This window comes from Apostichopus japonicus, chromosome 15 (assembly GCF_037975245.1).
Source record: "Apostichopus japonicus isolate 1M-3 chromosome 15, ASM3797524v1, whole genome shotgun sequence".
NCBI lineage: Eukaryota > Metazoa > Echinodermata > Holothuroidea > Aspidochirotida > Stichopodidae > Apostichopus > Apostichopus japonicus.
The window spans coordinates 28,357,888-28,370,867 of record NC_092575.1 but is presented as its reverse complement, the minus strand read 5'-3'; the positions used below and the strand labels follow the sequence as shown (position 1 = coordinate 28,370,867).

The 12,980-nt window shown below is 35.9% G+C and overlaps 1 protein-coding gene and 1 long non-coding RNA gene across 5 annotated transcripts; one reads left to right on the top strand and one right to left on the bottom strand.

The window, feature by feature from the left end:
- Nucleotides 1-2,508: 2,508 nt before the first annotated feature.
- Nucleotides 2,509-10,111, bottom strand: LOC139980746 (BTB/POZ domain-containing adapter for CUL3-mediated RhoA degradation protein 3-like). Of its 3 annotated transcripts, none has more exons than XM_071992640.1 (6): nt 9,884-10,109; nt 8,694-8,946; nt 7,021-7,280; nt 6,482-6,534; nt 5,634-5,835; nt 2,509-4,962 (listed from the first exon to the last, which is right to left on the bottom strand). In XM_071992640.1, exons 2-6 carry the CDS (start codon nt 8,920-8,922, stop codon nt 4,795-4,797), a joined length of 912 nt encoding a protein of 303 aa, XP_071848741.1. In that variant the 5' UTR covers nt 8,923-8,946; nt 9,884-10,109; the 3' UTR covers nt 2,509-4,794. The 3 variants fall into 3 exon arrangements, with proteins under 3 accessions (XP_071848741.1, XP_071848742.1, XP_071848743.1); XM_071992641.1 differs by lacking the exon at nt 9,884-10,109 and adding an exon at nt 9,580-9,857; XM_071992642.1 differs by lacking the exon at nt 2,509-4,962 and adding an exon at nt 5,029-5,295 and having other exon boundaries at nt 9,884-10,111.
- Nucleotides 10,112-10,542: 431 nt separating this feature from the next.
- Nucleotides 10,543-12,721, top strand: LOC139981520 (uncharacterized). Of its 2 annotated transcripts, none has more exons than XR_011797883.1 (3): nt 10,543-10,984; nt 11,659-11,815; nt 12,092-12,721. It is a non-coding gene; the product is annotated as an uncharacterized lncRNA (long non-coding RNA). The 2 variants fall into 2 exon arrangements; XR_011797882.1 differs by having other exon boundaries at nt 12,087-12,721.
- The last annotated feature ends 259 nt before the right edge of the window (nt 12,722-12,980 follow it).

The following is a 12,980-nucleotide window of genomic DNA, read 5'->3' as shown; positions in this document are numbered from 1 at the left end:
AGACAGTTTAGGCCTCTCTCATTTTACCGTTATAGATTGCAGGTCTGTGAATGGCATAACCAGCTAGCCCAACCACATACCCCACCCCCCCCCCCACTGTCATGCATCCCAATCCCCCTCTCTTTGCTTGAGGGGTACATGAATGTTTGCTTAAAATGAATGTTTCACATAATTCAGTAAGACAGACTGACAAGCCAAAGGACATTTTCACTTTTGAAAGATTGCCACTCATCAGGGTCACCATGAAATTTGTTTTTTATTTATTATAGCAACACGAAGATCTATGTTATGTAGCATGATCAAATTGCTACACAGATCCAATGGTAACAGCTTTGATTCACGAAATGCTAGCAACTCGCACCTTTCTTTGCAAATTAAGAATATTAAATTATGTTAAATAGGCCGCTTGGTATGAAAACAAAAATTACTAGAAAAGTGGTATTAATTCTAATTAAAAAGGAAATTATGTGTAAAATAAGTAGGCCTTCTCCTACACAAGCTCTCTAGTGGATAAGCAGTTTGCTAACAGTTTTATTTTATATTAAAAAGAAATTAACATGGAACTCTTAAATTAAGTTTTTTATAATGGGATAATTTATGATTACAAATAATTACTTCTGAAAATTTGTCAAAATGGTAATAATGTTTGGCAAAGAATTTTTGAATTAAAGACATGTTTGAAAGTAAATCAAGAGATCAAATTTTGAAATTCTGAAATTTTTGTAAGTTGTTGATATAGAATTAATATATATTTATATTTTTTAGAGAATTCTATTTAAAATTTCTTTGTTTTAGGAGTTACTAATGAAGCAAATTTTGTGTTGTCGTATTTCTATAGTGTCGATTAAAAGTAAAGAACAGAAATGAAAGATTTAACTGATCCTTACCATTGTGCATTTAGGCATTATTGACAGTTCTCACACTTCCTTACTGGAATAGCTTTCCAACACAATAACAATGATAAATATAACTTTTATATGACACCTATTTTGTAGAAAATGTTAACCAGGATCGGCAGATATTTTACTATTCCAGATAGAACAAAACGTCCATTATTTTGTGATACTGTTTATTTTCAGTAAATTGGTGCAATGATTCTTTGTTTTTAATGTTAGCAATAACTTCACATTATTCAAATGTTCTTCCTTTTCGTTTGATTTCTTTCTATTTCATGAAGATTTGAAACTTGTTTCGTACATGACATTGTAAACCAAGAATATGGACTATGCCAGGAAATTTAAGAATTCATGGAAATTAAAGAATTAAATTAACTTTGTAAAAACATGATATTCTGTCACCTTCAGAGGACCAAAGATAGACATCAATGGCCTTTGTTATGTCTATAAATTTCCATCCATGTTTTATTTGCATGATGTATTCAACATAGTTAATAGCGAAAAAGTATTTGCCCCCAAATGAAAATGCTGAAAAGACCGCAAATATGTAAATTTATCAAATGTTGGATTTTCCTAGATATGTCTTTATAAATATAGAAATTGTTAGTTCTAAGGAAGTTGTAATAAGTACAGCGGATAAACACTCTCCACTCAGCGCTGAGCTGGCCATCCAAATACTCTCAACTTGAGCACAGATAGGGAACTTTTTAATAGTAACAGCTCTTGAACCGTTCTGGATGTACATGTGCTTGTATGCTTTAAAACTCACCATGAAATTGCGAGCAACGCTTGAGATCCCTCCCCCAGGCCGTAACAAGTTGTTCTACCTTCAGATAAACTATGGTAACCAAACACATGACTAATGCAACATATAGGAGTAACAGAAACTATTCTGCTTTCATTGCCAAGATATTTATCTGGTGACTCTTCTCAAGTAGTTGTTGGTATTTTAGCAATGCATAAATTTGGGGGCAATACAAATGATCGTTAGCCTTTTTTTATTACGATAATGAAAGCCACTTTCTTATCAGATCTGTATGAAACTTTTCTTGAATCTTAATATTTCAAGTGTTAGGTTGAAAGACATTGTTTGCTAACATATGTGCAATTGATTTAAGTATATCTACAATAATTTTAATATGTTTATGGCTTGAATTTCTTCTTTCCTAAATAAGGTGCAACTTGATATTTGTGTTCAATAATTACTTTTATGCAAGTCTTTTAATTAGGATTATATTATGTTAACATTATATTAATTCATATTTTAATAACAATATATTATACAATTATGTTAACATGAAACTTGCAATTTTAAAATGTCTTCTTTTTTTGTTTTGTTAATGTGGCCTCCAACATGGCAATAGGGTTGTTTAATGGTTGCCTTCACATGACCTTAAACCTCACAAAAAACTGTCTTCCACTATGCCCTTTTTTTGAGGTGTTGCCTTACTACATCTAAGAGTTTAATAAATACTCCATCTCACCCACATGGTTGCATTTAACCTTGGTCCTTGGACAAGGAATGAAAAACGAGTAAAAGTATGTGATCACGAGAGCATGTTGGCCTACAAGGTATATGACGAAGAGAGGAAGAAGGCAGAGAGGAATAATTCAGTGCTTATTAATAAATTTATTTTGATGGCAATGTACAAATAAAGTAACAATGACAATTTCCTGTTATCTCTTCCACAATCAAGAACCTCACAGACATACAGGAAAAAATAAAATAGCATTGAAGAATAACTTTTCATTTGTACTTCATATTATTAACCTTTACAGAATTATATCACAAAATGTAAACCGAGCCATGCATTCTTATGAAATGTGCAATGGCATGAGCAAAAGGGATATGATCATAACAGACTATGTGAGTTATCCTGGACTTATCTTTGTAAATATTAAATATATACTTTGTCTTGCCTGTTTAGTGTCATGAGCATAAGGTATATGATCATAACAGACTCTGTGAGTTATCCTGGACTTCACTTTGTAAATATATACTTTGCCTTGCCTGTTTAGTTGGGGGAGGGGGGGGGGTGGGGATTAGGACTACCCTTTCTCTACTGGTTTACTTTAATCCAAGCATGACATGCAAGTTAACCATTATTTGACCATTCTCTCTAATTTATCTTTCACAATTTACATTTTGCTACAATATTCCATTACTGCAACTAGTTACATAAATACTGTACAATGAGTAAACTGCATGCTTCACACATTAATGGAGTGATATTACCCTGTTGTGTCTCTGCACCGTGTCACAATCAACTTACGAATAATAGTAACCTGAGTTACCAAGGATACCAGTACCACTGAGGGCCAGCTGTCTCAAAATATTGGTGAAGAATGAAAATTATGAATATTGCTATGCAACACATAGCAAAGTCCATTAATAATTAACCCAATGAAAATGCTGCATTTGTCTGTCTGAATGTCATGACAGTAGACAGGTCATGAACCATACACTGATTCATGTCTAATTAATGGTGATAACTAATCATGCTGATATTACTCATAACATACCTCCAAATCAAAATTCTCAGAAATAGGAAGATCACAGAACACTTGGCAATAGCTTCCAAAGATTTAAAAAAAAAATCTTTTTATCTCTTTTAAAGGACTTTAGACCGAATTTCAGTCTTGAATGCAATAATCCAAGAAAAATGAATTCTTGAGTGCCAGTGATATTTTTATAAATAACCCTGTTTTTAAGATATTCACCTTAAAATATGCTAAAATCTCTTTTGAGACTTTATTGATGATGTCGGCTCCACAGTGTTGGCATTTTGTTAGTAACATCATTTTAAAAGTTCTACTATTTCAACCAAAACATGTTCATTTAAACATTCATTTAAACAACAGGCTGAACAGAGCAACCTTGAGTATGTACATGAGATTAAACATAATTTGTCCTTTACAAGTTTATAAAACATTGCAAACATGTCATTTTAGGCCCACAAAATTCTTATCTTTTCCCCCCAAGTTTTATGTTGCATCTGAGGAACTGATCTAATACATCAAAATCTGTAGTCTATGTTTTAGACAATATAGTTTGGGACTTTCATTTTTTAAACTTTAAAGTGGCATCTCTCAAAACTTGAAGTTGATACAAAAATGCAATCTGCACTGATACTGTAGCATTGGTTTTCAATGTCAGTCTAAAACCTATCAAACTTATTTTCGTGCCCAATATTGTCCTTTAATACTAGATTGGGATTAGGCACACAAGTCTATTGTGCAGAACCACTTAAGTTCAGGGTCAGCCCTATAAACCATTCCTTCTTTGTGTGCTATCAGAAATTCAGAAGTACTGTTGATGCTAATTGCTCCATTTTAAGACTTATGTTTGAATTAAGAGAACTATGGCTTTATGCCATATATGTCAATGAAAGCTACACAGTCCAAATGCAAATCTTGAAGCTACTGCGGCCTATTCATCAGCTGGTAGCACAATTGAAGGTTTACTACATGTAATGGTTACAACCCACCTTAGCTTCTCGTTCTATGTAACAGCTATGTGGTTAGTATCTGTGTGGAATTGCTGTGGAACTGTTGAACCCTGTAGACTGTCAAAATCAACAAGATGACGACAGTACACTCGCTAATGTTAACCACAGCAACAACCTCTTTCATGAACATGCATAAAGCAACTTTTACTATATCTAAATAAACTATTTCTTAACTTTTATATAAAATTATTTCTGTTTGCCAAAATCTTGCTCTTATAAAATATTCTTAAATGTTTCCTATAAACAGAAAACCAACGTCCATACTTGGGCTTCTTCCCTGCCAACTCTCTGCTCATCAGATGAGCCATCAACGGGCCATGATTATCAACCGCTAGTGAGTCTCTGCAGTATATCCCAGCTCTACTCCTCCTTCTTTCCTGGCTGGCTTCTCATGGTTTCACTTTAGCACCATGGTCATCTTCGTCATCGCTGTACAAACAACCTCTGTCCCTCACACGAGCAAAGTCAAAATCAAAGTCGTCGCTTTCACTTTCCACTTCTTCATAGAGCAAGACATTCAATGTCTCTTCCAGTATCCTTGCCTCTGGAAACTCAACCTACAGAGAGACAAACAGATAGGTCTTAATATAAAGTACTAAAGGTTCCACTTCTTCATAGAGCAAGACATTCAATGTCTCTTCCAGTATCCTTGCCTCTGGAAACTCAACCTACAGAGAGACAAACAGATAGGTCTTAATATAAAGTACTAAAGGTTCCACTTCTTCATAGAGCAAGACATTCAATGTCTCTTCCAGTATCCTTGCCTCTGGAAACTCAACCTACAGAGAGACAAACAGATAGGTCTTAATATAAAGTACTAAAGGTTCCACTTCTTCATAGAGCAAGACATTCAATGTCTCTTCCAGTATCCTTGCCTCTGGAAACTCAACCTACAGAGAGATAAACAGATAGGTCTCAATATAAAGTACTAAACCTCAGTGAGTGTGAACATTTCATCAAGTGGGTCGCAATTCTGATCCAAGTGGGTGTCAACATTTTGTACTGTGTACTCAATGCTAAAACAATGAAGTGATTAAGATGGCACAACAGAATAAGGAAAGTAGTAGTACCAAAGCTTGGACTTAAAGATTCATCATATCTACATCTACTCAGTTGTACTACACTTAAAACAGCCATAAAAACAGTGCAACAGTGTAAAAATATACTGTTTACCCTTGACTTCTCAGGTGCTGAGAGCTCTACAACAACAAACAAAATCAAAACTCACTTTGGTCTGTTTTTTCTCACTGGTATAGACAATGGATGTACAGCTGATCTCTGCTACCTGCACACCTCTTCCATAATACGTCCAGCAGCATATCTCATCGTTACCACTGCTGACATCTTTCACAAAGTTGACCCTTCCATGAAATCTTAACGAGAGCTTGTCAAACATCTCAATGTTTTTCAAAATGTTGTCATCTGAGGCACTGAAGCATGAAAGAGCAGGTACAAACTGATCGATGTCTTGGATGTTAGCAACAACCATTGATAGAGACCAAAGAACACATGAAGTAGAACTCAATTGGTAGAGCTCAATATAGTTTACACCTACTGTACTGTAGAGCACATGCAATGTCTGCAACTCAAACAACATACAAATTCAGAGCAGTTTGACTTGATTTGGATAAAACCTCCTCATTCAAAGTATGTTGAAGACATTTATTGAATTTCATCTAACTTTGGTAAACTCTCGATTTGCAATCGCAATAGACAATTCTACAGGCAAAGGCTTTCTTACAGTATTCCATTCTGCTCTGACAACAGCCAAATATTCAAATTTTTGCAAATTAATTCTTAAAAGCTGACTACTGTACTACTTGATCAGGTCTAAAAGGTAATGTAACCAGATAGATAAAGGAACTTTCTCAACTCTCGCTCAATACTTTGCTGTGATAAATTGAATCTTTTTGCTGAGCAGACTGAGGCTTAGGTTCACAATTTTAAGTCTTTGGTTCAGCGACCCTCCATCACTCCTCCAGCACCATTCCTGCATAAAGATGAACACTGGTCATTTAGTTTCACCATAGACAGCATACAGTATAATCTTCATTAAAATTCTTCCATTATGCTTACCTTGTGTATGAATACTTGTTGTTTGCCCTGTTGAACAAGAGTCTCACCAAAGGCTGTAGAAAATAAAACAAATTGAGGAAGTTGACCATGTGTCTTACACTGCACATTATTCAAGTTCATCACAAGGTACAGTACACCCACAATCACCGAATGCCACAGACTAGAGTTTCCTTAACTAAAGATTTTGCATAACTGAAGAGCAGTCAATGCGTTCACTCTTGACTTTCAACTATTTGTTACCAAAACTGTTTATTTTATAATTATATCTGCCACATCGAGGTGAAAAGAAAGACTTGTAATGATTTATATTACAACCATTTCTTGTTTATTTCTTAAAACTATGCAATTTGAACCAATAAGATAAAGATGCATTGTTATTAACTTTTGGCAACTCCTAAGTCCAAAGTCTAAATGCCATTTATTCCATATATTGAGTATTAATTATTGTAGCACATCATGCCTACTACGTACAAATATAAAGCTATTAATCACAGAGGATTGCCTATCACTTTCACTGCCATATAATTAATGACCCCTACCTTTCTCGTTTTGGCAACTAAAAGCTTTGCTTCTCTGGGTGATGTAATGACTGGAATTCGACAAACAGGGAAAAATTCATCTTTCTTCAGTTTGAGAGCTTTTTGACATTTTTCAAGCAGCTCTGAGACCAGGTAATACTTTGCTTCTGCTTGCAGCTCTTCCAGATCTTGGCGGGAACGAGGTAAAATCGACTTGCCATCTCTCAGGAAATTTAAAATTGTTCCAAAGTGTTTTCCATTCCGGTCAATTAGGATCCAACCTACAAAAGATTATGAGATTGAATGAAAAACCATGCTGGCAATCAACCAAACATACTCAAGACAGAACTTCATTACAATTAAAATGCAAATTTTTAGACTTTCATGAAGCTAGAGATTGTCGATTAAAGTAGTTTCCAAAAAGAAGAGGCAGGGCTAATTGAACTCACGAGAAATGAAACAATTGCCATCTGTTAGTAGACCTAAGATGCCGTCGCTAAATTGGGGCCGTAATTAACTGTCAGCATAAGGTTCATCTCTGGTACTGTATTGTAGTTCGCACAAAGAGTATTCATTAATGTCTCCTCATTCTTTACAATTCTTACAAGAGAAAACAGTTAAGAAATCCCCCTAACACCAACTCCATGGGAATGTCAATTAATGCCTCATGAGGGTGAAAATTAATATACTGTGAAAAATAGAAAACGACACAATTTCATCAAATTGAAAGTACAGTACAGTATTCGTGTAAAAGTTACTAGTGTTTACTGTGTTCAACTTGTGAAGCTATGCTTCAATTCAGTCTAACAAATGACTTATTTCTGCTCAAACAATAATATCCTGTTGTAGAGTTCGGTGTTTACATACAGTTAATTTGTATTAATGTACCCAGATGACCATAACATTTGGTCTTACTATAGTGTATCAGAAGGATACTATGGGTACACTTATATAAAAAATAAATGGTTTATAGATTTACTCCGTCACTTTCTTTTATTTTGAGATATCTTTTGCTTTCATTATCAGGTTATGATGGTGAACAGAAACTTCTTCAATGAGAAATATGAGCAATGATAGGCTTGGTACTAAGCAGAAGAAATGATAAACACAAATTTGAATAAAACTGAAGAGCTTTGGGGTCAATTGTCAACAGGACGAATTTACATAGTGCATTGTTGAGTTCCCAAAGCCAAAGTTCTATTTAACAATAGCAGGATGGCGAGAACATTTTGATTGATGGTCAATGGATAGTTACTGAACTGATCGAACCATGTTGATTTACAGTACTGTAGGTACTCTCTATGATACAATTGCAGTTTCCACAGTTACTTTACACAAGAAATTGTCTGATTTGCATTACTATCAGTTTAGACTAAATCTGAGATTTTCACATACTGTATATGCAAACAATGTAAATGTTTCCATGTTACTGTACATATTTCTATTGAAGGATTATACGGACATCATATTTTGTAACTGATCATGTTGGAATATGAACAATTGTTTGGAGGACTTACTTTACCTTCCGAGTACATGTACAGTATATATGTTGGAATATGCACAATTGTTTTGAGGACACACTTTACCTTCAGAGAACATGTTGGAATATGAACAATTGTTTTGAGGACAAACTTTACCTTCAGAATACATGTTGATGTTGGAATATGAACAATTGTTTTGAGGGCACACTTTACCTTCAGAGTCTGTCAGAACCTCCATCCTTCCACTGAACATTGCTCTCAACATATTGTCCAGTTTGGTCAAAGTTCCAATAGTAGTGTAGAACAAGGTTCCTCCAACATTGAGTTTGACATATTTACTAGGGGCACCTTTTATCTTCACAGAAGCTGCTTGACCTGTATTTGTTGATGTGGGTGGAGTACGGAGACTCATAGCATTTTCTCTCCCGGCTTCTGCTGACATATTTGCTTCCTCCAGTTGATGAATCTGTTTAACATGCCAAACAGAAAATCACATATCAGGATGTGACTTCTCTCAGATGATTTATGGCCGTGGCTATTCTTACGACGAGTCGTAACAATTATTTATAAACTATTCTTACGACAAAGGCAAATTCAAGTGCAGTAAAGTAAATAAAGCAACTGCACATGTAGTAGGGGTAACCCTAACCCTAAACATAACCCTAAACCTCAATCCTAACCCTTACCCTAACCGCAAATTATTGTTACTCCTCGTCGTAAAAATAGTACTCCTGGTCATGAAAATAGCAACTGCACATGCGTAGTCGGAAATTATTCTTACAACTAGTCGTAAGAATAGCCACTTTGATGATTTATATATCATGTTTAACACCAAATATATTTTGCAATAAGTTGCACAAATTACCAGTACCACATTGTTGGGAGTTGTTATACAGTACGATTCACTCAGACATAGGCTGCATGGGAATCAATTCCATTTCCAGTAGATAAAAAAAACAAGGTTAAGTGCACACCACCTCAATGAAGGTATAGAAAATGAAGCATCTATATATTCAAATTTACAATACAGTAAGCTACTGTGTATTTGTATAATGCACAATCAACCTGATCTTAATGTGAACAATAACCTAGGCCTTACCTACTGTACACTGCACAGTACGTACTTTACTGTGAGTGTGACAGGTATCCGGCGTAGCCTAACGTTAGAGAATAATGCTGCCTCGCGTTTTCCTTCTTTTGGCAAGTTAATGCACTGAATCTCTATGAAGTATGTGACTGTCTTCCAGTGTAATGCAAAATGGATTGATGCCCGTAAGGGGAGCTTATATTACTGTACTCTTTTTGGTAAGTGATTTGGGTGTGACTTTACGAGTTGTACCAAATAGACCGGTTTGTTAAATTTAGCAATGATTCATAGGAATTGTCATCAAAACAAAACAAACCTTTGCGTCACCGTCAATTCGGTACACACTGCCGTATGTCCGTTACCGGCGTAAGATTTGCAAGCTAATGAAGTTTTTAATTTAGCATGTTATCCTTTGTATACGAAGTTTTTATCCTACTCAAACTACTGTAGAACGCAGAAAGTGACGTTTTCTTTCTCTCTGGTCTGTTTCTTGATCGTGAACTACAATTTGTTTCTTTATCGGCTTGAAGTTAGCAGTTATAATCGCTGACAAAAACAGCAGCCAATCGTATACCTATGCGTTGCGCACGGCTGGCCACTGTGGTTAGTACGATCCCTAGCATATAATAGGCCATCAGCTGAAGGTCGAAATTCGCTTGTTTCGTTCCAGCAACTGCGGGTCTAAAATTTCTCTACAGCATTGAATACATAAATTAACTAAGATTAATGATCCAAAAGTTCTCCATGTACTTTCCTGCAGTTTTTTTGCAATTCCGCTCGAAAGATCGAACTATATTTTTTATTGCGTATGTTAAGAAACCTGCCGTTTTACGTTCAAAAGTTGTCCGCCAGTGAGATATCTGTACCATGTGATATGAATTGTCCAATGAGCCATGAGGTCTGTGTGCAATCTTTGTAGAAAACAACAAACATGGCGGCTCCCACGGGCGCTAGTCAGTCTCCGACACACGGAAATCTACAGTGCTCAGTGCACATTGAATCTGTAAAATTTGAGCAGTCAAGGCACTGACGAATAAACGATGGACTAAAGTTACTTCCTGCGCTAAAGATTGGCTTAATCTCAGCGGCGGAGACTGTGATATCGCCGTACTACTGATTACTCCATGGCCTACTACGATCAAGCGTGTGTTCAACAGCATAGTATGATGGAGTTCCACGATAAGTGTTACAGGCGGTTCATTGATAGCAAGCACATTGCTGCAAGAAAACGGACAATTCCAGAGGAGACCCCATATGATTTTAAACGAAGAATTGACGGGAAAGATCGAGGAAACCAAGCAGAAGCTCTGGTGTATTGCCTGTTCAATTTATTATATGTGGGAAAAGAAACAATACATTACTCGGCGTTGCAAACGGGTGCAGGACAAGCTGCAGCAGGCAGAGACTTTCGATGGAGGTAAGCCTAAGCATACTACACGACTCTACTTGTACTTCTGTGGCATAGTTGAAGTGTTAAGAGAAGTTGCATAATGCAAGATCAGTAGCTCTTGAGGGATAGAATCCAAGTCAAAGGGCACAGTGTTGGACCTGAACATAATATAATTAGTGGCATGGTCATCTGATTTGTTTTGTTATAAGGTGGTAGGAATGGAAATTTGTTTCAAATTCTCCATCTGGGGCACTAGCCTAAGTGTTAAATACAGGCTTCATAGTTTTCTTACTGTGGCCCTTTATTTGAATGATAGAGATATTATATTAGTTAGAAAAATAAGTGTAACAAAGGTGCAATAAGGTTAGGTTTGCAAGGTCTTATGGTCAGCCTGTCTAGCTTTACCAAAATGAACAAGTATCTGCCTCCTTTATTATTAGTAACAGATATAATCTACCATTGTATAATTTAAACCATAACATTAAGAGATAATGTACTGTACTGTCAAAAAAAGCCTGTTTTAATTCTTTTTTGCATGACACTGGTTTGCAAAATTTGAATGTGTCTTTGTTTGTCCATAGAAGATGAGCAGATCACATGGTAAATAAATAAAATTGTCTTAGTTCTTATTTGTTCAAACTTATATTTTGATCAACAGAAAATGCAAAACAATTTGCTTTTTTTATTTCATTTTATTAAAGTATTGCTTCGACAAGCAGCAGAGCGGAAAAAAGATGAGCCCAGATTTTATGAATATTTAGAGGAAAAGACCGTGTTGCCATTGAAGTGAGGTACCACTCTCTATGTTGAAGAAACTAGATACAATTCTTGACAAGGAAGACATACAGATCTTGAAAGGTAAAGTACTCTCTTCAATGTGTGGTTCATTGAGTGTTCAGGGGTGGATCTAGGACTTTTGGAATATGGGTGTCCTCCCCCAAGGAAAATTAAAAAATTCTCTAAACGCTTTGAGATGCAATATCAGGTTAATCTTTCCATTGAAATTATTAAAGTAATTTGCAACATATTTCTAGCTGAATTGTAATTATATTGGTACCCCATCATAAAATGTGAGACTCAAAAATATCCAATTTCATGGTACAAGGTGTTCTGTTCATCTCCTCCTCAGAGCAGAGTTTACCACCAACAAAAGATGCTCTGATCCAGCATGTTAAGCTCTGCACCAACCAGGCTGCTATTCACAGTAGGGCATTGCAGCAAAGGATTGATGCACTCTCACCAGAGGGATATGGATGGAACTTGAAAATGATGACCTTATAATCACTTGGATGACGAAGCCACCTGACCCAGATGTTTTGCTTCAGTGTGTCAGCAGTAGCTGTAGAGTCGGCAAATGTCTTAAAGGAAGATGTTCCTGAATGAATGCACAACTACCGTGTACAGACCTATGTAAATATAGAAATTGCAGCAACTTCCAAGAAGATGTTGAGATTGTTGATGCAGGGGAAGATGATTTGGAGGATGAACTGTGATGGTGTTAAATCTTGATATCTTAGTCTGAAATTTTAATCAAGTTTGAAGTTTGTGAACAGGGTTAACTTTTTCAAAGTCATGTTGTCATTATTTTGTTCCCCAGAGTTTAAAGGAACCAGAAAACATGATCTTATTCATATATTCATTTTAGCTATAAGTAGTTTTACGTAGATTACCCTACCTACCAGACACCTTATGATAAATATCCACATTTTCTTCAAATCACACTTTTTTTGCTGAGAGGGGAGGGGGGAGGAGGGTGTTATGGGCATGCTTTACCTCTTGCATATTATTACTGATGACGATGACGCAAATAACGCATCCTGAAACCAGTCAGAGGTTTATATACTGTTGTTGGGGAACCATCGCCCCTGACCCTGTTCCAATATCACGGTTCTTTATTGTTTTGCCGTAACATATCGTTACCTGTTTTATTCATATTGTTAACACGTTTTGTGCATCTGTTCAAGTTTTGACTGAAGGATATTCAAGTCTTTAGTGACTTTTATTTCATCTAATTATCTTCACC